Raw genomic sequence first — 26263 nt, forward strand, 5'->3', positions numbered from 1 at the left:
ATTGCAGTCAGATTGCTGACACCTGTAGCTGTCTGAATTTCCAAATGGCAACTATATCTGATTGGATGCAGTTGCGTTTTTTTTTTGGGTTTTTTTGGGGTTTTTTTTGTTTTTGCTGAACATTTTCTACCCAAGCCAAGACTTGTGTTGACACCCCTGCACCACTCTTCAGTGGGAGGATCAATGAATTTCTTTCTCCTTACCTTCTGCTAATGCATGACAGCACAGCGCCCCTTATGCAACTAAGGACAGAAGTTATGTCTTCGCTTGTAAGAAGTGTATCATGTCATGATGGGGGGGGGGGGGGGGGGTGGTGTTAAAAAAAAATTAGCCCTTTTTTACAGCAGACAATTGCTACTATAAGGGATTAATTCATACTTTGATACAGTAAGTGTTTTTATGTATCTATTCCAAGGGTAGGCAACTTTTTGAGCATAATGTGCCCCAAAAAAAAATTCAAGGACACTAATGGTGCCAGCTACATAAAATGTCAGTTTGATATTTGGTCATGAAAAGGAATTTTTATAAATAAATACTGTCGCACTTGAATAATAAGAACTTAACACATATAAATAGATCCAAATGCAGCTTGCCAAGGCTACCTTTACCAGTTTCTTTACCTTCACACCTCAGATCAGCCCAAATCCTGTACCTTCAGCTCTCATGTGAGCCCTAATTTCTGCTCCTCCATGCCTCAGAGCAGCCCCAATTTCTGCCCCATCAGATCTCATGAGCGCCAATGCATGCACCTCACTTCAGATCAGGCTCAATTTTTGCTCCTTCAGTTCTCATGCAAGCCCCGGAGCATGCACATTCACACAACAGATCTGTCCCAATTTCTTCAACTTCAGGTCTCAAATGAGCCTCAGCTTCTGCACCTTTAGACAGGGTCAGATCTAGGGGAGGGGGAGGGCAAAAAAGGTTCAATTTTTATTTTGCATTTTAGGGGTCTAATTATCAATGTCTTCACCCAGTATTTATATATATTCTTTCTGAAGATTCAGTTGAGATTGTGGATTGCCAAATGTATCCTTTTTGCATTTTAGGTGGATTTTGTAATTCTAAAATGTTTGTTCAGTGTATAATAAACTATGCAATTAATGTTGACCTTTTTTACAGGATATTATTGATTTGACAATCAACCACTGTGCACTGACGAACCTGCCAGAGCTGGACAGCAGTGTTATTGATCTCACTGCTAATGAAGATGGTCTAGGGTCATGTCCTGTAACATCACCCTTCAAAGATTACTTTTCAAATTCTGATAGTAATGGGGATATGTCATCTAACAGCTCCTCTGGAGTGATCTCAGAAAATGAGGAAGGGACTAGTGAGTGCAGCTGGAGAACAGACAGTGAAACCACCTCAATAGAAAATGGTTTTCTGCAAAGAGATGTTTGTACTTCAGGGAAAGACAAGTGCCTTGCACATGAAACCAGCAGGAAGTGCCTTACCTCTAAAGCAGACATTAAAGAACAGTCAGATTCTGTTTTAATGTTACAAGGGTGGTCTCCTTTACCCACTCCTGCTAGTGGTGAAAGCAGCTCTGACTATGCAATCAGATTTCCAAATGTCAACTATCAACCTCCGTTTGATGCAGGCTTCATGCCCTCTCTGCCTGTAGTAGAAGAATCTGATACTCAATCATCTCCATCTCCAATCAACAAAGCTTTACTTTATAAACTGAGATATTTCAAGAAACCACCAGTCAGTTACTACTTCCAAAGAATTGAAAAACCAGAAAAGGTAAAGGCATGACATTTGTGTAACCAACAAATTGTCAATGATTGCTCTGCATATATTGGAATAACAGTGGATATAAAGAGTCTACACATGCCTGTAAAAAGCCAGTTTTTGTTTTTTAAATTTAAAATCACTTTACAGGTTTCAATTTTAACAATCTGTGCAATTCAATTAAAGCAATTTAAATGATTGGGGGGGGGGGGGATAGAAAAACTTGCATGGTTGCATAAATATGCACACCCTTAAACTAATTTGTAGCACCTTTTTTTGTTTTTATTTAGTCCTTTTGGGGTAGGAGCAGGGGCAGACTGACAACTCATGGGGCCCCTGTGTCCTTGCCCAAACTCAAAAAAGCCTATAAAAAGGTACCAGGGGCATCTCATGGGGCCCCCTACTGACCTCGGGCAGTGCCAGAGTTTCCAAGTGGTCAGTCCGCCCCTGGGTAGGAGTCTATCTGCATGGCACATCTTGCCTTGAATCTTTGTCTACTCTTCCTTCCCAATCTGTCTGATAGGGCATCTCCTGTGCACAGCTCAGATTTTCAATTTGGATTCAGTTCTGGCTGGGCCTTTCCAAAACTTGAATTGATGCCATTCTTTTGATTTGGAGATATGCTTTTGGGTCGGTGTTATTTAAACCCATGACCCTGCATTCACTATATCTGGTATTTCACAGTACCCAATGAGCTCTTTGCAGATCATGTCTTTTGCTGTGAGCGGCAACTGGGTAAATGTCAGAAATCCTGCTAGAACAGCTGACTTTTTTATATGGGCTTAATCCAAAGTACTTTTCATTGATTGCATGTGTATACTTACTATTTATCATCCGTCTGACTGACAATTTTAATTCTGAACACAGCCACATCCCTCAGAGGATGTGTACACTTATGCAGCCGCATTAATTATTTTTTTTACAGATTATAGGTCACATTTAGGGCCACTTCAAGCCTTGAATCTGACACTAATCTTCACTGCTGTGTTTTCAGACAAATTCATTTGGGCTGGAATTGCACTGCACCAGAAGTAGTGCATGCACCACTTTACAAAACACTGCAACCAGATTGCATGGTACTTCTGTACCATGCAATCTGGTGCAGGCAAATACACTTCATTTCCAACCTTTGTCTGGCGTGTTTAAGATTGTATGGACAGCCACTGCAGATCTCAAGGGCAGTGCATTTAGAACACACTATGGGGAACGTAGTTTTCTTCACCTCATTTTGAAGTTATTTGCATATCTTGCTAATTTTGAAAATGTTGCCATGTTCATATTGGTGACTTTTGGGATTTTCATCGTTCAACATTAAACTATTTAAAGCTTTCTTCTAGACTTGTCATTTTTGTATCCTATTGCAGAGCAAGCCTCAAAGGTCAATACCTCAGAGTCGTATGAGTATTGTGAACAATACAAGGGAAGAAAGCATTCACCAGGGCACACTACATTTCCTTTCTGAGTTTGTAACTGCTGAACATTACCCACCTAAAGACACTGTCATGCATGTCATCCAGTCCATGCTACTGGGTGAGGTGGAACAGGCAATCAAGAATGAGGCTTACATGATCTTAATGAAGGTGCAAAAGTAAGTTGACTTGTGTTGTGCTTTTTTAAACCGGTACAGTAATACCTCGGTTTAAGCATTTAATTCGTTCGGCAGGACTTTTCTTATAGCAAAAAATTCTTAAACCGAAACGCCGTTTCCCATAGGAATGCATTGAAAACCAATTAATCTGTTTCGGAGATCAAAAAAAGTAAACACGAATAAATACCGCATGAGTTATTTTATCAGGTCATACGGCATTTTAGTAGTGACAGCCATGTGTTTAATATTTCAGCTGTCAGCGGGGTTCCTCACTGACAGCTGAATGTAAAAATTGCCGGCAATTTAAAAAATTTAAACTGCGTGGGGTCCCCCTTCCCATCTATACCAAGCCCTTTGTGTCTGGTATGGATTTTGAGGGGAACTCCCACGCCAAAATGTAAAACAATGGCGTGGGGGTCCTCCCCAAAATCCATACCAGACCCTTTTCAGAGCATGCAGGTCAGGAAGGGGGGGGCAGACAATGTTTCTTAGAAAAGAGCCAGCAATTGCATTAAAAAATCAGCACTGACATGCACTTCGTATTGTGAAAAAAAAAATTCATACAAAATTTGTAAACCGAGGCATTATTAGTGGATTTTCATTTGCAAACTGAAAGTTACTTTAACCGAGGCGTTCTTAGACCTAGGTATTACTGTATATTTATTTCCCATAGCCATATTCATGCTATATAGTGTTAGTAGAAAAATTCTAAACATCATTTGATTCAAAAATGTATCTATTTGCATTCTGCTTTTCTCCTTGTACCACTTTTATTTTCTCAGCCCTGGAACCCTTGGGTAAAGGCAAAGCAGGGGTTTATTTAGACCTCCAGGGGTGGGAGGAAGTCTCCTTCCTTCCTTCCAGCTGTCCAGATTCCACTTGAGGGATGCATGTTTGCTCACTCAGATATCCAAAAGCTTGCAAAGGTTTCTGCAACTGGCTGTCAAATTGGAGGACACAATATTGCACCTCACGTTAACAGCAATTCCTTTTGAGCTGTCCTCGGCTCAAAGAATCTTCACCATGGTCTTGGCAGAAGCTTTGGCTCCCCTACGGATGCAGGAAGAAATATTCATCCATTGCAGTAAATCGATGGTGTACCCCAGAAATGTTGTTCAGGAGGCTGTAAAACAAGTAGATAAGCATGTCCGTTCCAGTTCATGCAGCTATGTCAACATTGTGCTGCCTTACAGATTCTATTCCAGCAGTTCCATGAGTCCGTCTCCATCCAAGGGATCTCCAAGAAAGCATTTTACAGAATTGAAGTAATTTAAAATCTCTCAAAACCCATCACTGTCTCCTCTTGGGTGAAGGGGAAGTCATGGTGGCAAAATCAGGCAAATCTATAGGCTTACTGTCTTCTTTCCCAGTTGCAAGAAGACTAACAGCAGGTTCAAGCTCTTGGGGCTGGGGAACTAATCAAGGGTCCTGGTCTAAGCAGGAAGCCAAGAGGTCCTCCAACTGGATAGAATTTAAAAGCTGTCCAGTTAGGACTTATGTCCTTCCAGGAGATAATCGGGGGGCCATCATGTTAAAGTTTTCATACAACGCTACCACCGTAGCCTACGTGTCAAAGTAGGGGGGCACCAGAAGCAGAACTATTCTTCTGGACTTGGCTTTCCAAATTCTGATTTGGGCAGAACACAATTTGTCTGACAGCAATCCGCTTGAAGGGTAGCCTGATTCAATTAGCAGACTTTCTAAGCAGAAGGTGGTGGAGTCAAAATGGAGCCTGAACCCTGAAGGTTTTTTACATTACATCCAGGTGAGGTACTCCACAGGTGCACCTGTTTGTGAATCGCTCAAATGTAAAGGCACCAAATTTATTCCCTGTGCAAGGAAGAGCAAGCAGAGGGCCTAGGTATGGACCTTCATCTGTTTCCCTCTTTTTCAGTGAATTCCACTTTTGATCAATTTCTGGAGGAATGCACAAGTCTGATTCTTGCAGCCCCTTTTGGCCCAAGAGAACATTGTCTTTGTCTTCAGCTCTCCAACACCTAGCAGGAAAACCTCCTTGGATGTTACCCCGAAAAGCTTCTTATTCAGGGGCCTCTTTCACACAGGGATAGGCCAGCACAAGCTGACACCTGGTTACTGATGAAGAAACCTTAAGAAAAAGTGTCTAGGGTTTGTGGGGTTTTTTTGTTTGTTCCCCCCCCCCCCCAGTGAGACTTGTCAGTGGTTCTACAGAGTCTGACTAAAAGACCATTTTGAACCATTGAAGGATGCTTCAGTCAAAGATCTGACCTTTTTTAAAACCATTTCTGCTAGGGGCAGTGACTTTTACTCAGTTGGTGAACTGCAGGCTCTCAATTGTGGAACATTTTTAATATTTATGGATCATATCCATTTTGAGAACAGATCAAAGTTTTGTTTGTTTTGTTTTTTACCCTAAAGTTTCATCCTTTCACAGGTCTCAAGAAGTCCTCCTGCTTTTTGCCCATCTCCATCTTGTCCTAGGGAAGAAACTTTCCATATCTTGGACATTAGATGCTTATTGCATTATTTGGAAATCTCAAGACTTTAAAAACTAATTCTGCTTGCTTTATGCAGGATCACACAAGGGTTTGGGTGCTTCTAAAAGTACTATAGGGAGATGGCTTAGATTGGCCATTCAGGAATCTTGTGGCCTCTGGCTTAGAAGTTCCAACTGGTATTGTGGCCCATTTAACCTGGGCAGTGGCAGCCTCCTGGGCAGAACCGGCTGGTGCTTCTGTGCAGACCTGCAAAGCCGCTACTTTGGATGGATGAGTTATTCTACTACTTTCATATGACATTGGATGGATTTGCTCTCAGTCACTGTACAATTTTTTTTTTTTTTTTTTTTTTTTTTTTTTTTTTTTTTGGCAGGAAGGTCCTCCAAGCAGCGGACTCTCATATCCTCCAGGTGTTGTCCTGAGAGACTATTTGGGAAAACTTTAGACTTGCTGGTAACAGTATATCTAGGAGTCTTTCAGGACAGCAGCTTGTTTTTCAGCATGGTGGAAATTACTTTTACAACTGAGGCCATGGTGTAAGTGTCCGGCTTTTCAGGCTCATTCACACCATGGTGCAGAGACTAAATTCATTTTTCTCTGTGCCCTGTTCACACCAAAACACTGGTATCATATGCAGATTTTTTTTTTTTTTGTTCTATGCAGGAATCTGCAAGTGTACAAAATTCATTGACGTGCACATGAAAACTGACTTCTCTGCAAGTGAAGTCTGCATCAGGTTTTCTACATATACGGTGTGATGAAGGCCTCAAGTTTACTGCCGTGTTTCCTGGGAAAATGGGTGCGGTCCTGAAAGGCTCCTAGAAATATTTACTGGTAAGGGGTTTGTGTGGCTCCTAGAAATAGTTACTGGTAAGGGGTTTTTGTGTCCTTTTTTTAATTGTTAGTAGATATACTGTAATTTCCATACATTGTGGCTTGTTCTAGTAATGTGTTACAACTGCTTTACCTGAGATTTTTTTCTTTCAGGCTGCATCCAGCTGCTGTGAATACAGTGGCCTGGAACTGGAGTCTACTCACTGAGGTGATGGAAAGAAAGGTACGAGTCTTCTATATGCTAAAGATTAACCTTAACTAATTCACACTATATGCGGTGATGGATGTTTTACTGCATGGTAAAACGTCTCACTGCAGGGACCTGCAGAAAACAATGGTTTCCTAATGTGTCCCATTTACACCACAACACAGCCTAGTGCTGCGCTAAAATTCAGCAGGTGATGCACTGAATTGCAAACCATACTGCCCTCTAGCACAGCTGGCGGCTCAGAACAGTGATTCATTCTTTCTGCTCTGTTGCAGTGTGGATTGTCCCTATTACACTTTTATGTAATTGGATTTTGCATAAGCAGCATATTCATTATCTGACATTAAAGCCTAAGTGCAGCCAAAATCAGACCAATAATGCCAGAAGGAATGCAACTTAGTCAGCAGGATGTCCTCCTGTGAGGATTCCTCTTCTGTTGCTGAAAGTGTTCCTGGAACATTATCTAAGAATGTACCAGCTTGATCCAAGCAAACTATTGACTAATTACTAAAATGTTAATTTGCAAATATTTGGTTTCCTTAAACATGAGTGGCTCATTATGCATGACATGGGGAAACTCCTTATCCATTAAAGGCCAGAATTGGGCTGGAAGCAAGGTGGGTGGAGAGAATACCTAGATGGCAAACTAAATTTATGGACACTGCTGGTTTTGGCTTTCTACTTTCTGTGCAATCGCACCAGGGAGAGCAGTGTCTCAGGTTGACTTGCTTCTGGACCATGGTGACCTTTCTGGTCTGTGCATTCCCCTGACTGGATGGCAGGCATGTGACTTATGAAAGCAGATGGCTTTTTTTAGTTGCTGATCACTTGTCCAGTATGCTCCCCAAACTGAGTGTTTTTTCTCCTTTGTACAGATGGCATCCCTGTGGGGAGTGGTGACTAGGAACAATATATAGGAGGAACATAAGATACCACTGTCAAGGTGGGGGGGCACTAATTTTCACCACTAAATCATACCACTGAAGAAATCGAAATGAGTATATATAAGATTACACAATACGAGAGTAATGTGGTGTGCAATGATACATTTTATACTAACCCAGTGCTTAAAAGACCAGCTTTCAAGAGGGTTTTTTTCCCTTCCTCAGGCATTGCTTCAGACCTGAGGAAAATGCAAGCTTTTCCTTGTTTTTAAACCAATTTCAGTAATCAGGACACTTCTCTCCAACTCCCATTCCCAAATGCTTCACGTGTTCCTCTAGCCCGCTCAATAGAGTAAGTGTGGTTCGTTTGTGGGGTTTTTTTTATTTGGTTATTGTCCAGTCCAACTTGCAAAGAAAAAATTACTGATCACCTAATGGTAACCTGCATATAGACATGTTTACTGGTCTTTTTGTTTCCTTTTTTCCTCCATTGTCAAACTTGCTAGGGCTACTCCCAGAGCTTACTCCTATAATCCTGCCTACTCCATGAGACTTCCATTTTTTGCTAATATCCTTAGATCACTGGTTCTCAACCTTTCTAATGCCACGACCCCTTAATACAGTTCCTCATGTTGTGGTGACCCCCCAACCATAAAATTATTTTTGCTGCTACTTCATAACTGTAATTTTGCAGTGGGAGGACTAGCGCTCCATCACTGATGTCGGTGGGGGGAATAGTGCCCCATCGTTGGTGTCGGTGGGGGGAATAGTGCCCCATCGTTGGTGTCGGTGGGAGGGAGGAATAGTGCCCCATCGTTGGTGTCGGTGGGAGGGAGGAATAGTGCCCCATCGTTGGTGTCGGTGGGAGGGAGGAATAGTGCCCCATCGTTGGTGTCGGTGGGAGGGAGGAATAGTGCCCCATCGTTGGTGTCGGTGGGAGGGAGGAATAGTGCCCCATCGTTGGTGTCGGTGGGAGGGAGGAATAGTGCCCCATCGTTGGTGTCGGTGGGAGGGAGGAATAGTGCCCCATCGTTGGTGTCGGTGGGAGGGAGGAATAGTGCCCCATCGTTGGTGTCAGTGACACAAATGATGGGGCACTATCCCTTCCACTGACACCAATGATACTTACCTTGCTGACCCCTGCTCCAGCCTGGGCTCGCTCTCTCCCTCTCCCATCTACAGCCTGCATACCTGGCTGCAGCAGCAAAATTTGCACTTATCTGTCAGCTGTCTTCCTTCTCTGGCCTCTCTCTTCACTCGCTCCTGCAGCTCCCTCGATCTTCTTCGATCTCCGCGCGCTGCCGCCCGGCTCCTCCTCTCCAAGCTCCACTTCCTCGCCGGTGATTGGCCGCCTGTGTGCCTCTCCTGAGCTACAGTTCCGGTGGCCAATCAGCGGCGAGGAGGCGGAGCTGTTGAGTGATCCCGGAGGTGTGGCCAGGTTACAGGGGCAGCATATCATCCCACCCACAGATCGCCTGAGACAGGAGCGGTGTCTCGGTTCCTAAGACCATCGGAAATATGTGTTTTCCGATGGTCTTAGGCAACCCCTGTGAACTGGTCGTTCGACCCCCAAAGGGGTCGCGACCCGCTGCCTTAGATGATGGACCTGTTCTCCTCCTGGAGAAGTATTCTTTTTAAACTAAGCTTTTCCTCAAGATTGACTGTTGCCCTACACTAGATTTTTTTCAGGATTGCTTCCGCTTTGTGTGGATCTTACCTGGCTCCTAGTGCAATGTGTGTAGTTGGCTGCAGGGTTTTATACAGGTCCAGGGCTGTGGTCCATTTCTATGGTTCCAGACCCTAAAGAACCCTTCAGGGGGAATGCTTATTGTGACAAGCTAAGAACTGGAACCCAGTGTTGTAGATGATGCGAAACAGGGTTTTCAGTATAAACATAAAATTAGTGAAGCGCTTGTATCTCATGAATACAATCATGTGTCTCCATAAAGTATAATAGTAAATCAAAGTGACCACTATATATATTAAAAATATGTGAACTCCCTCTAGTGGATAGAAAAAATAATGTCAACCGAAATGACTATAATAGCTAAATATCACACATTAAGAACCTAAATATGTAGTGCATAAATCAGATATACTAAACAAAGTATACGACGCACGTGACGCAACGCGTCGGTTTGTCTACTTCCTGGTGACGTATGTCCGGACGCAGTGGCCATATTGGATTCCCCCAGGTGCATGCATATCTACCCACAGGCTGGGAAAAACGCTTGTTTATGGAAAGGAGCATGTGAGTGGTTTACTTTGTCACTTTTTACTTTGCCTATTAAAACTTACTACACTATGGAAGGCTTTCTTGTCTTTTTATGAGTTGCATAAGAGAGGAGGAGGATTAAGGAGTCTGCCAGAGGAATACACCACTGAGGTGGTAACTGCTTTGAGGCCCTGTGTGGGTCGAGGAAGGGAGGTGAGCAGGCATTGCTGCCATTTGAAGGAGAGTACTTGCACTTAGAAGTGGAGATCACGTGTGTGTTCCAGCTTAAAGCACAGTCACATGCATGGAATATTTTTTCACCTTTGATATTGTCTTTCACTTATGGCATATATTAGTTATGTTTGATTTAGACACCATTGTATGTGGCCAATTATTCTGTTTTCATGTATATATACTTTGTTTAGTATATCTGATTTATGCACTACATATTTAGGTTCTTAATGTGTGATATTTAGCTATTATAGTCATTTCGGTTGACATTATTTTTTCTATCCACTAGAGGGAGTTCACATATTTTTAATATATATAGTGGTCACTTTGATTTACTATTATACTTTATGGAGACACATGATTGTATTCATGAGATACAAGCGCTTCACTAATTTTATGTTTATTTCTTGCACTTATTGGTATTAGTTAAAGTGACAGCAGCTGTATTGTGTTAGTTATTCCCATGAGCGCAGGAGGATCCCATACCATTTAGAGTTTTCAGTATGTTGGCACATGTTCCTGGCTTTTTAACCCTTTCTGACAGGCCCTGTGCTCCACATTTAAACCCAGCTGGCCAGACCGTTCTTGTAGGTTTTCAATTTTTTTTTACCAGTTTTCAGAGCTGGTAAGACTCCTCCCAATCCCCCATTTCGGACGCCCCTGCTCCCCCCCCCTCCCCCCACATATATATTTTCTGAAGGCACATGACCAGTAGAATGAAAAGGTGCTACTGATTTCTAGGCACCACAATAGTTGTGCAAATATTTGCGAGCCACTAAAATCCCTAACTGCACACAACCACAACATAACTTTCTAAATTCCTACTACGGCATCGTTCAGTGTGGTGTACTAAAGCATATGTCCATGGAGGGCCATGTTTACCCGCACAGGGATGCACAGGTGTTCTGTGCAGGCAGTCCTGTTGGCATCAGCTGGGATGTAGCAGTTGCAGGGACAGATCTGACATCCATGTGGGTGTAGCTCTAGGCCCCAAATGCAGACCGTTTGAGTTCAGGCACATACACCAACATGGATGTAAAGTTGGGAGCCATTGCATCCCAATTGATATGGATGGGACTGCTTGCACAAAATGTAACCACTGTCCCAAGTTACATAAATCATGATTCAGAACATCTGTGCAGCTAAACATGGCATCACTGTAGTATGCCCCACTTGAACAAGGCATTTGACCTTGTTTAGACTTGTGGTGGAGTGCAGCAAAAATGCAGTCGTGCTGCATTTTTGCCACCTGCCAAACACCCCTGCCTTAAGCTGCAATAGGCAGTGGACAGGGTGATGTTGTCATGCTCCAGAAGCTAGGGAGATTTAGGCACTTTTTTTTTTTTTTTTTTCTTTTTTTTTCTTTCTGTAGTGATCATGAGCTTATAGTAGAGGAGGAATGCAGGTCTGTATGGACCTGGCCAGGTAGCAGTTTTGGCAGCAAAAAGGTTAATTGCATTTGGGACTTATTTGCTTTATTGTGGTAACACCTGCCATTTGTCTTGAACATTTCTTCACACAAGCAATTGCAGTGAGGCTTTCCTCGCTCTCTCCAGACTCAACAGGAACCTGCTGTATGAAACACATTGTAAAAGTTTGCAGCAGAGTGCAACAATGTATTGAGCCACAAGAACACTGTCAATGCTAGTTTATAGCAGTTTCTGGATCTGAACACACAAATGCCCATTCACGCTGACTGCCATTCTGTAAGTAAGTCCACTTGGGATACCCTCAATCTACCATGGTGGATCACAGGTGCAAAGGAGATGGGAGAAAAGGGCCAGATGGTATGCGCTCTTCTGATGGCCTACAGGAAACTCAGAATACTACTCAGGGTGACTGCTCTGGTAAAAGGGAACAGCTATGTCCTAGTGACACCATTCTGTCTGACTCTAGCTCCCTCTTGTGCACAATGCGCCTTGTGGTCTTCAAATTCAGATTGTGGCATAGAAACTGCTTTTTGTCACAAGTTCTAAGCAAAGGTTTATTTTTCCATCAAAGGCCAGAAATGCTATTACATCCTTTTATTTTCCCCAACCTTGTTCAGGAATGGGTTTCAGAACCTCCTTCTTGAGGACATTAAAGTGATTCTAAAGCCTCAAGATTTTTACCTTGATGGACTCTATGCATTAAGGTAAAGTCACCCCCCCCTCCTCCCCACTTGCTTACTTGAGCCCCCACACAATCCAGCACTGCATGAGCTGCAACTCTCCTGGCTTTCATTCATTGGGTAAATCAAAAGCAATATGAGCCATTGGCTTCCGTCATGTAACTTCAGTGATGAGCAAGCAGGAGATGTCAATGGATGAAACAGTAGGGCTTAGGAGCAAGCTCACAAGTGCCCCTATGGGAATTTGCTTCCTATTGGGGGAACCAGCAAGATGAGTCAGGAGTACCAGTGGGGGACCCCAAGGATTGTGGCTGCTCTGCAACTAGTGCACAGCGCAGGTAATTATAGACGTGTCTTTAACTAAAGAGGATGATTTTTTTTTTTTTTTTTTTTTTTTTGTCAAAGCACATGACCAGAAGTGCAAATGATTTTTAGTTTAGGCCCTGGAATATCTGCGCAAATGTTTTTAGCAATTTGCTATTTTTGCAAAGAATACTCAAATCATTAGTGGGTGGATACATCCATACATGGCAAAATTCAAGCTAAGTTCCTGCTAAATCTAAAAGTTAAAACTATTGAGCTAATAACAAATTTTGGAAACTTTGAATTTTGCATTTTTTTTTTTTTAATTTTCATAATCCTGGAGGTTTTTCACTTCCACCTTTTCAGAATTTGTAAATGAATGAACAGACATCTCTGTATAGACTATCCATTCACAAAACTGATGGTAAATCATGTTTACTATGCTCCAGTGTAAATGGACATAGGGGACACGCCTCTCCATCCTGACTGTCACAACAGTAGATGCAGCTGGGGGGAGGAGGGAGTCAGCCATTCCAGCAATGGAGGGGCGTGGATGTGGGGGGAGGGGTACCTGCAGGGGTGGTCTAATCGGCAGTGGGTTGGTTATGTTGTGTGGGGTGTTTTTTTTTTTTTTTAAATCTGCTTGGTCCATATGTTTTAGTTATTCCATGGTCTTCCCTGCAGCCCCTAAATCTGGCAGGAGGGTAGAGGGAAGCCGTTGACTGCAGGGAAGACTGTGCTGGGTGGGGGGAGGGAGAGGGGAAGTAAGTGTCAACGGGGCAATTTTGTGGGGGGGGGGGGGGGGGGAGAGTCTTGGGGGGTGGTGGCGGCTATACATAGTCATGTACTGCTAGACAGTCTAGAAAGACTTTTTCCATACACATATAGATTAGCACTTTAGAGCAACCACCCAATTGTGAAAGGGGTAATCTATCTTTCGAATTTAAGATGAAATGACCATATAGCAAATCCTGCCATTTCAGTTCTCAAAACACCTAATTGTGTTATTGAGGATGCTCCCTCTTAGAGATTCTGCTAGATGGGCATCTGGAAGCTCTCCTAAATGTCTTTCCCCTCACAGGTTCAACCCTACAGTCAGTTATTGCTGTCATATCGATTTTTTCCAGACTATTAACTGGACAAAAGTAATGAACTGAAACCAGGAACCTGTCTTTGAGGACCCTGCTTCTAGATATTCCCTTTTTACTTGGACAGCAGGATATTCCCACCAGCAGTCTTATTTTGGACTTTGCCATATTCTTGTGTGTGTCTTTAACCTGGATAGCTGTTTAGTCTGTGTTTTTTTTTTTTTTTTTTTTTTTTTAATCTGTATTTCTTCTTTATCGTTTTAAAGGACAACAATACTTATTACCTTTTCCTCAAATATGTAGTACAGACACTGGATGATGACTTTCAAATCCACCTGCAACGAAGAAGCTTTCAGAAAAGCCTATGTAAAACAGTACTGGCTTCTGACCAGGCCAATTTCAAGTGAGTTTGTTTACTAAAGATCAACAGATTTAGCAGAAATGGATGAGTTATTGGACTGGTAGGTGGGGGGTTCCCCAAAGCCAATGGTGAGGCCATAACATGTAGAATGTGTTCCAAACTAGCACTCCTCTTTAACCCCTTCCTGTCACCACCTCCCAGACCTTTAAGAGGTTCTAAATGCCAGGAGGTAGAGGCAGGCATTCTGATCATGTGACCTCTGATTAGCGGATCAGGAGCTTTCCAGTACCCACCGGTTACTGTGCTGGGAGGCTGTACCTCTGGTGAGAACTGGTTAAACTATTCAATTATTCCTGTAGCCCACAATAAAAGCTATGTTCACATAACCAGACCTCTAGCTGGGTTCTGGCCCTATCTTGGCATCTGTTCAATTTTAAAGAAACTGTTAAGAGTTTGTGTCCTACATACTAAAATTATTTGCTGTATTCTAGGAATGTAATTGCCTGGCTTATACATGCTGTGGAAAATGCCTGTGATATAGTGGTTAACAGAGAATTGGATGCACCTTCTGAGTGTGAGCAAAGGTAAGATGTGTTCATCTGCATAAGAGGAAGAAGGGGATCTTTGTGTGTGATGTGACAGGCTTTTGGAGGAGCTAGCTTCTTGCCTACTATGGGCCCTGGCATTTGAGGGGGGTGGTTCTTTGGAAGGTATGTGCTTGTGGGTGGGGGGGGACATTTTTTTGCAGTGGTTTGTCTCCTTTTAAATCGACTGAGAACTGGAGGACCCGGATACAGATTTGGGGCCTCTGTGCTAAAACAAGCATTGACTGCTTCAACCCCCTTCTTTGACTCTGATTCAAAGCAGAAGATTATGATCCACTAAAACTGGATGCTGGGGTCTCCTGCTTGTTGTGTGTAATCTGTTAAGGGGTCGTGTACCTGTTTTTGCCTATCATGCAGCATTGCACAACCACGCAATTGTCAAAGTAACACAGCTCCGTAACGCAAAAAATGGCCTGGTCAGGAAGGGGTAGATCCTCAGGAGGGCAAGTGGTTAATATACTATATTTTACAATTATCCTTCTCTTGTGGGGATTTGGACAATTTTTTTTTTTTTTTTTTTTTTTTTTTTTTTTTTTTTTTTACCACCATAAGCGCTACACTAAGTGTTTTTAGTTTATTTTAGCCTATTTACTGTCAGCTGTTAATTTTATTGCAAATTCCCAAATGCAGGTTTTCGATTTAATTACTTTAAGGACTGAGTTGTTGGCTGCTGCTTGTGTAAAGCGTGCAATCATCACCTGGTCAGATGTAGGTGGTCGGGTCAAGTGTGCACAGCAGAGGCACCTCAGCAATATCTGGGTTTAGGTGGAGTGGAGATGTAACCGGTGCCATAAATGAGCCTGAAGGACCTTCTGCCAAAGCAAGCTGCAGAGCCAAATGTGGTGGGGGATTGAGGTTGAGGAGTGTGGGGTTACAGGGGCTGTGTGCTGCAGTTTTGGGTTCAGGGGAGATGGAAGTAGCTGCTTGGCTCTCTTCTCACTGCAGAGGAGATTTGACATCAGGGTTGCACGTGCATTGAGCTCAGACTGTTAGAGGGGATATTTTAATCAACACTGTTCTGTCCATGGACATCATGGACAAAAGCATAAATGTTAAATTATGGACTTTGTCAAACGGTTGGAAACTCTGACCCTATCACACAACCCTTGGTCTTTCCTGTCTTGGCTTTTGGCACAGCCCAAATGACCTTGGGGCAGTTTTGCACAAGGACTCCTTATCCTTTGTAACCAATGTGTTGTGGCTGTATCACTAGCCAGTAGGATAAATCTGATAAATTCCTCCATCCATGGTTAATTGACTTAAGAGGGTGTGTATGGGTTTTTTCCCCTCTCCCTTGGTTTCAACATCTGAGAGACATGGAGCCCTAATATAGTGTGCTCTCCATTAAAATGTATTGCAAGTAAAGTGAGGTATGTTGCAGAAATGACATTGCAATTTTATACTTTTTTTTTTTTTTTTTTTTCTTCCAGGGTTGTGTTCCTGTTGCAGCGCATGCTTACTATTGCAGTAGAGGTGGATAACCTACCAGTTATTAACTCAAACAGGATAGCGGATCTCCTATTTCCTTATGTTATTGTCTTAAAAACAAGGCAGCAGAGGTAAAATTTTTTTTTTTATTTTTTTTTTTTCCCAAAAATTTTGTTAATTATGTTTACTGAAGAAAAGGGTTATTACAAATTGAAACATCACCATGCTGCAGATTTGGAAACGTATCACTACAATGAAACTAAGAACCTGCAGATCAGCAGTAGCATACGCATTTTTATGAATGTAATTTTAAGAAGCAAGTGGTTTGAAAGGCACTAGGCTTTACAAAACATCTTTTGCATGCAATTTATTGTGATCCTTTGTAAAGTGTCAGCCAGGAAAATCCAGTAGCACTGGTTGATTCAGGAAGGGTGTGTTGATTATTACATTAGAAGCAAAGCAAATGCTGAATATTTTAATAGCTAGGCATATAGGAAATATGGAAAGAGGTCACAGCCATTTTTAGACGTGTGGCCGCCTCGTATAAATAAGCATGTGGAAGGTGGGATTATTTCCATGTTTTAGCAAGATGGGCAGGAATCTGCTCAGAGCAAACCATTTGTCATTGGGATACCAGTTAAACTGACCATAGTGTGTTTGTTTTTTTTTTTTTTTTTGTTTTTTTTTGTTTTTTTTTTTCTCATAAAATTGAGAAGTGTCCCCACCAAACACTATGGTTTCTCTGCCTACTACTGTCCGGTTGGGAGGAAGGGGTTCCAGTAAAAGCCATGCTACCTGACTGTTGGCTAGCAACAGCATCCAGAGTGCTTAATGAAAGCAGCTTATTCAATAAGATTGTCTCCTTTTATTTTCTTTCAGGTGATTGGACACTGGCCAAAAAAATTGCTAATGCTGCCCCCCTGGAGCATACCATATAACCCTGCCAATTTTGAGAATGTTGGTGGTTTTTTTTTTTTTTTTTTTTTTTTTTTTTCCCTGGAGAATTTTTCGTTCTAACCATTCAGGTTTTTCTGTGAATCTTCTATCAGTATCTGACTGCTTACTGCCCTGCTTACTGGATATCTGTACTGCAGGGTCAGCCTGTAACATTTGCTTTGGGTACTGTTAGGTGCTCACCTTGGCACACAGTGCATGGTGTAGTTTGGCTTCAGGGTGCTATACAGCTCCAGGGCCGTGGTCCATTTCTCTAATTCCCAGACCACCCTTTTGGGGGCATGCCGATCATGACAGGTGAAGCCTGGATAACTAAAAGGGGCTGCAATCTTTCCCTGTGTATTTACACTGGTTCCTAGTTTTCACAATTTGCAGTGCATAGCACATTTTGCAGCCCTTTAGATAGAGGTATTGGGGCATGTTCACGTTACTATGGTAATCCCTGCTGTTTCACTAGTGCTTCTCAGCTTGTAAAATTTTGTTTAAAGTAACATGTACTTAAAATAACAATGTTATACTGTCCTATGTGCAACCAATCCCTACACTCCCAGTGACAACAGGTCAGGCATCTTCTCAAGATACCAGTTGTCACGATTGTGAAAAGAGCGTGGCCATGCAGGGCTGCACCCACATGGCCATGTCATTCATTCAGAGTTCTGTGAACGAATAGTACCAACAGCCTTTGAAGCTGATGGCTTGTATTTCAGTGAACTACCAGAGCACTGGTGAGTGCTCTAGATTGACGCTTCCTGTCAGTGTGTAACTGCCTGTTTGAGGTATGAGTGGACCACTTTCCCTGAGAAGGGGGAATAGAGAGGCAAAACCCAACACATCATAGGTTAGTAAGTTTTCGTGGTAAAATGAGCTACCGGATGGTAATCTTCTCTCCCCCCCCCCCCCCCCCCCCATCATCCCACGTTTGCCAAACAGAGAAACTTATGTTGTTTAGCCTCCAAAACCGCTCTCAATTTTTCGTTGATAAACCTTGGATTCTGGACCTGACCACCTCCAATAGTACAGTAGGGGGATTTCCAAGAACTGGCAAGTCTGCTTAATAGCCAAAAAAAAAGAAATTGACCAATGAGCGGGGTTTGGAAGGTTGGCCACAAAGCAGCTTAAAAAGTAAGACCTCAACCGGATCTTTTTTTTTTTTTTTTTTTTTTTTATAAAAGCCATCCAGGCCAGCACACTTATGCACCTTCAAAGATTGAATAGTTTGTCGAAGCTTGTCTTGTGTAATATCAACACCCAACATGTCCCTTTTTGATTATCTGATATGAGGTCAAGGAGTCAAGTTTTGAAAGATGGTGAGAACTCATCCACAATATGCCTGGGGTTAGAGGTTCTCAAACATTTCCTAGTTTTCAGAGTATGTCGTCGAGGGGCAAACAATCGTAACTTATTAGCTAACCTAGTCCCTATTTTGTTTGCATAAAGCTTTTGACAAGACATTGCAAATGGCGCTCAGCCTTGTCAAAGATTGAGATCTGTGCAAAGGCTATCCACTTTCTGTCGGAGCTCAGCCGTTTGGAGATCACTTAAACAGTGCCGTAACCCTTTCTAGTTCATGGTCCAAAGTCTGTCGGTGTTGGTCCCATTCCTTACACCATCTGGAAGCCAACTGTATGATGTGACCTCTAATAACCACTTTATACGCTTCCCATAGAGTTAGACTAAGACCATACCCAAATTATTGTGAAAATTCAAGGAATGGATCCGAACACCAACTACAGAGGAAAAGAAGGGAATCTTTGGGATAGCAGGAGGGAGCTTGTGGACACTGAGGGGGAACTGAACATTGTGTGATAATGGGATCGTAGTCAGACCAGGGAACCGAGGCATCGAGATTAAATGCAGGAGAAAAGGGGCTGCAACAACATGATCAATATGAGAATACCTTTTTCTCCAACCCTCATTCTAGCAGTCTCTAGAAGTGGGATGTAATTCCCACCAGGCATCGACCAGATTATGGAAATGGAGAATATGCCTAAACTCCAGAGCGGAGAGGAGGCAGCTGAGCCCTCAGATTTATCTAGTTTAGGATTTAAGGACCAAATTAGAATCGCCTGACAGCATAAGATGGCCTTTCTGAGCCTGAAGAACTGACACGAAAGATGCGCAAAAAAACTGGTTTGGCATTGGTTAGGTGCATAGTACGTACAGTTTGTAACCTCCCCATCCTGTAGAATCCCTACAACTATCAAGTAACAGCCTTGGGGGTCCAACTACTTTGTGCTCTTGAAAAGGCAAGGAATTGTAAATCGCCAGAAGAACACCCCCTCTTTCCCCCCCCCCATTTTCAAATATAGCAATATAAATATTTCCAAGACAAGTAATACGAAATACAACATAACAAATTTCTTCTAAAACCACTTATTGCATATAGTTTTCTCCCCATAACACCGTTCCCTCAACCCACCCTCCCACCCCTCTTCAGTAAACCCCTGACATCTGTCCGATTCCCCTCACCTTTCCTTTATACTTATTCACAGAGTAGCTTCTTTCTTCTTTACTCTAAATTCCTCCCATTTTGTATAATAAACCTCCATCCTATCTTCCTGTATATAGTATAGTTTCTCCAATCTAACAATCTGATCCACTCTGTTCATCCAGTCTTCTACCTTCAGTGCCTCAACTTTGTGCCAAAACCTAGGTATCAATCCTTTAGCTGCATTTAAATAGCACTCTATGCCCATATCTTTTATATTTATTCATTGATATTTCTGTGATATGAGAGACATATATTTCAGGGTCCAGACCAATCTCGATTCCAGTGATAATCCTAATTTGATTTATAACCTTTCTCCAGTAAACTTGTATTTTTGAACATCCCCACCATATGTGGTACATTGTGCCCACCCCTCCACACTCTCGCTAACACAAAGGTTGTTTCTCACCACTCATCTTGTGCTCTACCGTCAGTGTAATATACCACCTACTTAGTATGCGGGAGGTGGAATTGAACTATAAATGTCTAACATTTCCATGTACCAATCTACAGTTGCAAGAAAAAGTATGTGAACCCCTTGGGATTACGTGGAGTTTTGCATGAATTGGGCATAAAATGTGCTCTGAACGTCATCTAAGTCACAACAATAGAACACAGTCTGCTGAACATAATACTACACAAACATTAGATGTTGCCATGGTTTAATTGCACATAACATGTAAACATTCACAGTGCAGGGAGGAAAAAGTATGTGAACCTTTGGACTTAATAACTGGTTGACCCTCCTTTGGCAGCAATAACCTCAACCAAACGTTTCCTGTAGTTGCAGATCAGACCTGCACAACGATCTGGAGTAATTTTGGACCACTCCTCTTCACAAAACTGTTTCAGTGTAGCAATATTATTGGGATGTCTGGTGTGAATCGCTCTCTTAAGGTCATGCCACAGCATTTCAATCGGGTTGAGGTCAGGACTCTGACTGGGCCACTCCAGAAGGCGTATTCTGTGCTGTTGCAGCCATTGTTTTGTTGAATTACTTGTATGCTTTGGGTCATTGTCCTGTTGCATCACCCATCCTCTGCGGAGCTTCAGTTGGCAGACAGATGGTCGTACATTTTCCTGCAAAATGTCTTGATAAACTCTGGAATTCATTTTCCCATCAATGACAACAATCCGTCCAGGCCCTGAGGCAGCAAAGCAGCCCCAAACCATGATGCTCCCTCCGCCATGTTTTACAGTGGGGATGAGGTTTTGATGTTGGTGTGCTGTGCCTTTTTTTTTCTCCACACATAGTGCTGTGTGTTCTTCCCAAACAACTCAATCTTGGTTTCATCTGTCCACAGTATATTTTGCCAGTAGTGCTGTGGAACATCCAGGTGCTCTTTTGCAAACTTCAAACGTGCTGCAATATTCTTTTTGGACAGCAATGGCTTCCTCCGTGGTGTCCTCCCATGTACTCCATTCTTGTTTAATGTTTTCCTTATTGTAGATGTGTCAACAAAAATGTTAGCATGTGCCAGAGATTTTTGTAGGTCTTTAGCTGACACTCTGGGATTCTTCTTTACCTCATGCAGCATTCTGCGCTGTGCTTTTGCAGTAATTTTTACAGGACAACCACGCCTAGGGAGAGTAGCAACAGTGCTAAGCTTTCCCCATTTGTAGACCGTCTGTTTTACCGTGGACACATGAACATCAAGGCTTTTGGAGATACTTTTGTAACCCTTTCCAGCTTCATGCAAGTCAACAATTCTTGATCATAGGTCTTCTGAGAGCTCTTTTCTGCGAGGCATGGTTCACATCAGACAGTGCTTCTTGAAACCAGTAAACCCAAAACAGGTGTGTGTTTTTTAAGGGCAGGACAGCTGTCAGCAACACATCAAATATCATCACACTGATTGGAGTCAAGGTTGGCTCACTCCTGGCTCCAATTAGCTCTGGGAGAAGTCATTAAGCTAGGGCCTCACATACTTTTTCCTCCCTGCACTGTTAATGTTTACATGTTATGTGCAATTAAACCATGGCAACATCTAATGTTTGTGTAGTATTATGTTCAGCAGACTGTGTTCTATTGTTGTGACTTAGATGACGTTCAAAGCACATTTTATGCCCAATTCATGCAAAACTCCACGTAATCCCAAGGGGTTCACATACTTTTTCCTGCAACTGTATATATTTCTGTGTATATTCCTCCCACTCCACCCCTAAATCCCTTTCCCATTTTTCTATATATCTTTTGACTTACTATCTAAATCGGTGAGAATTTTGTATGTTTTTTTTAGCAGTGCTGTGCTTCCAATCACCTCGAACTTCCAAAAAGTTTCTCAAATTCCAATCTTTTTTTAATTCTAAGGGTTTTTGTCAGTTTCCCCACAAATTGTTTCAATTGGTTATATCTCCATATATCTATCTTAGTGAAAATCCCTCCCTATTCCCTTTTTCAAATCCTCCAGTGTTCTTACGTTTAACCCCTCCATTACGTCTCTCAACTGAGCATCTTCCTTCTTAATCCATTTACCCATAATTTCCTCTTTACTTGGGGGGGGGGGGGGGGGAACTCTGGGATTTTAACTCACTGCTAATGCCATTAAGAAATTCAATTTCTCTGTGCAATCTATCCCACTCCTTCAATACAATCCTAGTGTATGGACTCGTGCTCTCAGCTAATTCTCTAAACTGTGACACCCAAACAATCCCACTCAAATACTTTCCACTAAGTGTATTTTCTATTGTAACCCAATTTTGAGCACCCCCTCTTAAGTGGGGCCAAGGCAAAAAAAAAACCTGGACATAACCACCTAAAAAAAAAAAAAAGGGGGGGTGTAAGACAACAAAGTGAGTCAAAACAGGCAAAAATCACTCGACCATGGGGGCATCCCAAATAGGCCCCTCCCCCAAGGCGAACGGGGGGGAAAAGCCAGAAAAAGGGTTACCGCCAAGACTGAGGGAACCAGAAAAGGAGAGGGAGAACTCGGTACACTAATGGGGGTCCCGCAAAAGGAAAAAAAAAACACCCATAGAATGCCAAAGAGCAGGAGCGATGCACCACATGCATCCAATGGAATTCACAGGGCACAAACCATACCCCACATCTGGGAACAAGAGGGTGGCATGTAGCACCCCAAACCCCCCCTGCACATATCAAAACATATACAGAACCCTTAGAGGAAGACAATCACATACATAGAAACCAGGCAAATGAGGATGGAACTCACAATGGCAACATCTTGTCAAGGGGAATCCTAAATTTAACAGGGGGGTCAAGCAATATCGCCCAGTCACAAACACATGGCAAGCAGTGTAGGTGAGTGGCTGGAACAATTCCTCATACCCCAGCAATGATCGAGAGGGGTCGCCCGCTCATGAGCTGGCCTCTCTTAACAGACGGAGCCATCTATTTCCTGGCTGATGTGCTGAGGAATTCGTTGAAGGCTGCGCAGTAGAGGTGGGATCTAGAAGATTAAGCTCCGACAGACAGCGTTTAAGATCTGGTGGATTAAAGGAATCATATTGAGACCCCTTATACACAAAGGACAGTGTGAAGGGGAACCCCCAGCAGTAACGTATGATTTTCCTGAAGAATTTGGAGATAATGCGTCATAGATCTCTGCTTTGCGTTAGTAGTTTGGGAGAGGTCAGAGTAAACCTGATAGGGGTGACTTTGAAACGAACTGGCCTTCATTTCTCTAGCCATTTGCATCACCTGTTCCTTCGTTTTTATAACAATTTCAGGATGTCTCAAGATGGCCTTCAGCCTAAGGCCCTATGTATCCTATCCATTTCCAAACTATCCACCGGAACATCGGATCAGTTTTTGCAATAAAAACACCGAGCCATGGAGATCTGTAATGGTCTGTCTGATACGACTATTACTGTGATTAGCTCTATTTTCCGCCTCGTCCAGTTGATTCTTAAGAGAAGGTAATTCTGCTTGTAGATTTTCTATATCACCATCATGGCCATCCAGAACTGTAGTAACCTCATCCATTCTGTGTTCTAGAAGAGCAGCCCTCTCACCTACATTTCTAAGTTCTTTGTGAGATTGCTTGCACATTATCAGCAGATTTACTCAAAGTTCCTCCCGTGCAATCCCTCAAATCTTGCCCAACAGAACCAAATCTTGATCCGTGCAGGATGGCTGCAAGGCAGAGGGGAACTGTAAAGAGCTGTCAACTGAATCCTCTGAGTCTCCTAATGACTGCCTCGTGGTCTCATCTGCAGAGGGGGCTGACACCATCTTGGAAGGGAGCTGGCGTTGCGGCTTAGGATCAGCCTGCTGCTTGGAGCAGACCTGATCTGGAGGAGCCATGGCCACAGATTACTCTCCGATACCCGCAGAGACTAGCGGGGATTCAATGGGCTCCTAGCCAGAGGGGTGAGCGGAGCTAGATCAAATAGTTTCCATCTTGGGCCGTTCAGCATGTGCCACCCCCCCCCCCCCCCAGACTTCTGTAAAGTGGTAGAATTTTATAGTTCTCTTGAGTAAATACCATTTTTACCACATGCTAATAGTCTGACATTGCATGCTATGGCTAACCCAGCAAACTGCAGCAGGCAGAGTCCATGATCAACCAGGACCACCCTATCCTCTTCCATACTTTAGATTCCCCATTAGGTTCTCCCTCTAATGTGTAACACACATGCATGTTGGTGGCTCGCAAGTAAGGATGCAACTTTTTGTCCTTTTTTTTTTTTTTTTTTTTTTTTTTTTTTTTTTGGCGAGTTCAAGTAACATACTTTTGGTCAAGTACTCAAGGATACCTTAACCGATATTTTGCAGTGCAATTTGAATTAATGGGTGTAAATTGCACCACGAAGATTAGCAATGAGATTTTCTGTTATAATCGCTTGCAGTTTCCCGACTGCTCCTGTGTGAACCCAGGCTTGTTATAGCCAAAGTTCACGCAGGAGTGGTGCGGAAAACCTCCCTGCTCCCATACGGAGTCAGTAGTAGGAGTGAAAGTGACAGGTATTTAAAATCTTCTCTCCTTGCAGCAATGACTGTTCTGGCTAGACTGCTTCTGATCCGCACCGTCCATTTTCTGTTCTAATCTCTCCTACCACTGACACTCGGCATGCACTGCGACTATGCGAACTCAGGCTATGGCAAGCCTGGGTTCACACAGGAACAGTGGGCAAACTGCATTCAATCTGGAAAGGAATTGCATTCCTGTTCCAATCACATGCTAATCTTTCTGGTGTAATTTTTGTCCAACACAAATCGCACTGCAAAGTATTGGTTAAGGTATCGAGTATTTTTGGAGTTCTCATGAAAATACTCAGTATTGGCACCGATACTGGTATCTGTGCATTCCTACTTGCAAGTGCATTGATTTACATTTCTCTGTATTTAAACCTTATAAAAACCTTATATAAACCTTAAACCTATCTTATTGTGAAGGTATTTCCCTGTTAATCTTCATGTTCACGGCTCATGCAAGCTGGAGGTTTGAATAAATTCAGTGTTTATGAACAACCTAAACAGAATTGGACCCAAGACAGAGCCCTGGGGTGTACCCTGCGTACAACTCTAGACCATTCAGAAAATATTCCACTTATCGCCACCTTAACATGCTCCTGCATGTAATTTGTTCTATGCACATACGTGCAATCTCATAACTGCCAAAAGATCCTAATTTGTAAAGTTTGTGGGGTACTATATAAAATGCCTTGTTGAAATCCAGATACGCTTTGTCCACAGGCTTTCCTTTTATCCAGATTACAACTTACCACCTCATAGAATGTTAAAATGTTGGTCCACACTATGATGCTCAACGAACAGATGTTGAGTATCCGCAACGACTCCCAACATAAATTTTTGAAAATATGGGAGCCGTGGTTGCAATATGCCTTTCCCACACTCTCCCCGGCTAGTCTGGGGATTTAATGGCGTTCGGTATTGGCGCTCTTGGACCCCTGCCCCTTGCCCCACACTTTTTTTTTTTTTTTTTTTTTCTGTGCAATTGATAGCCCCTGCGTGGGCGTGTTTTATTGCCTCTCTTTTATACTGTTTAAAAATGAATAAAAACCATTGAAATAGAATATGTTGGTCCAGAATCAATGGCCTTTCATATATCCATGTTACCCCCCCCCCCGCTTCAAGCTGTCACGTGTGTGTGTGTGTGTGTGTGTGTGTGTGTGTGTGTGTGTGTGTGTGTACATTTTATAATCACTTTAAATGTAATGCACAATACTGGTAAACTTTTACTCTAAATGTTGGAATTCCTTATATTGCCTCCATCGTAGCCACCTACAGCGTCTCTGGGTTCTGAAGCTGGAGGCTTTTGTTTGATCTAGATTCACCTGCCTTCAGAGAGCTCCTAGAACAAGCAGCAGAGAATCACTTCCTTCTCCTTCCCAGGACTAAATGTCCAAAGATGCATTGCTCCTCACACAGCCACAAGTTCTCAGCACTTATGGACATGTATGGACAGTGTACTGAGCTATAGGTGTGCAGAACTGTATTTCCTGATATGTAAACAAATCCATTCTGTATGGAGGCCAACTGACTCACCAACTAATCGATTATAAAATTAGTTGTCAACTATTTATTATTGATAAATCTTGTCAATTCATTGTTTCATCCCTAATATGGTGTGCTCTGGGGGAAGCCCTAGCAAGTTTGTCAATATTTAATCACCTGACCATAGCTGCATATGACCCATAGTTGCAAAAGAAACCTGCAGTGTAGTACACTACAGGTCTTATTTTTAATGTCATTTTGTGTCCTCTGTACCCACTGTATAGATTTTAAATAGGTTAACTAACACATTAATATGCATAAATCTTTCATTACT

The 26263-nt window shown here is 42.6% G+C and overlaps 1 protein-coding gene across 3 annotated transcripts in view; it reads left to right on the forward strand.

The window, feature by feature from the left end:
• Positions 1-26263, forward strand: part of SIMC1 (SUMO interacting motifs containing 1) — a 94852-nt gene that overhangs the window by 9753 nt on the left and 58836 nt on the right. For all 3 annotated transcript variants that reach the window (XM_089671114.1, XM_089671112.1, XM_089671113.1), the window contains exons 2-7: positions 1120-1746; positions 3099-3322; positions 6787-6856; positions 13939-14075; positions 14525-14617; positions 16069-16197. In XM_089671114.1, coding sequence (XP_089527240.1) covers positions 1120-1746; positions 3099-3322; positions 6787-6856; positions 13939-14075; positions 14525-14617; positions 16069-16197 — 1280 coding nt within the window. The remainder of the gene's footprint in view (positions 1-1119; positions 1747-3098; positions 3323-6786; positions 6857-13938; positions 14076-14524; positions 14618-16068; positions 16198-26263) is intronic.

This window comes from Staurois parvus, unplaced genomic scaffold, assembly GCF_062004578.1.
Source record: "Staurois parvus isolate SC_StPar_1 unplaced genomic scaffold, SC_StPar_1.0 ptg000099l, whole genome shotgun sequence".
NCBI classification, from domain to species: Eukaryota; Metazoa; Chordata; class Amphibia; order Anura; family Ranidae; genus Staurois; species Staurois parvus.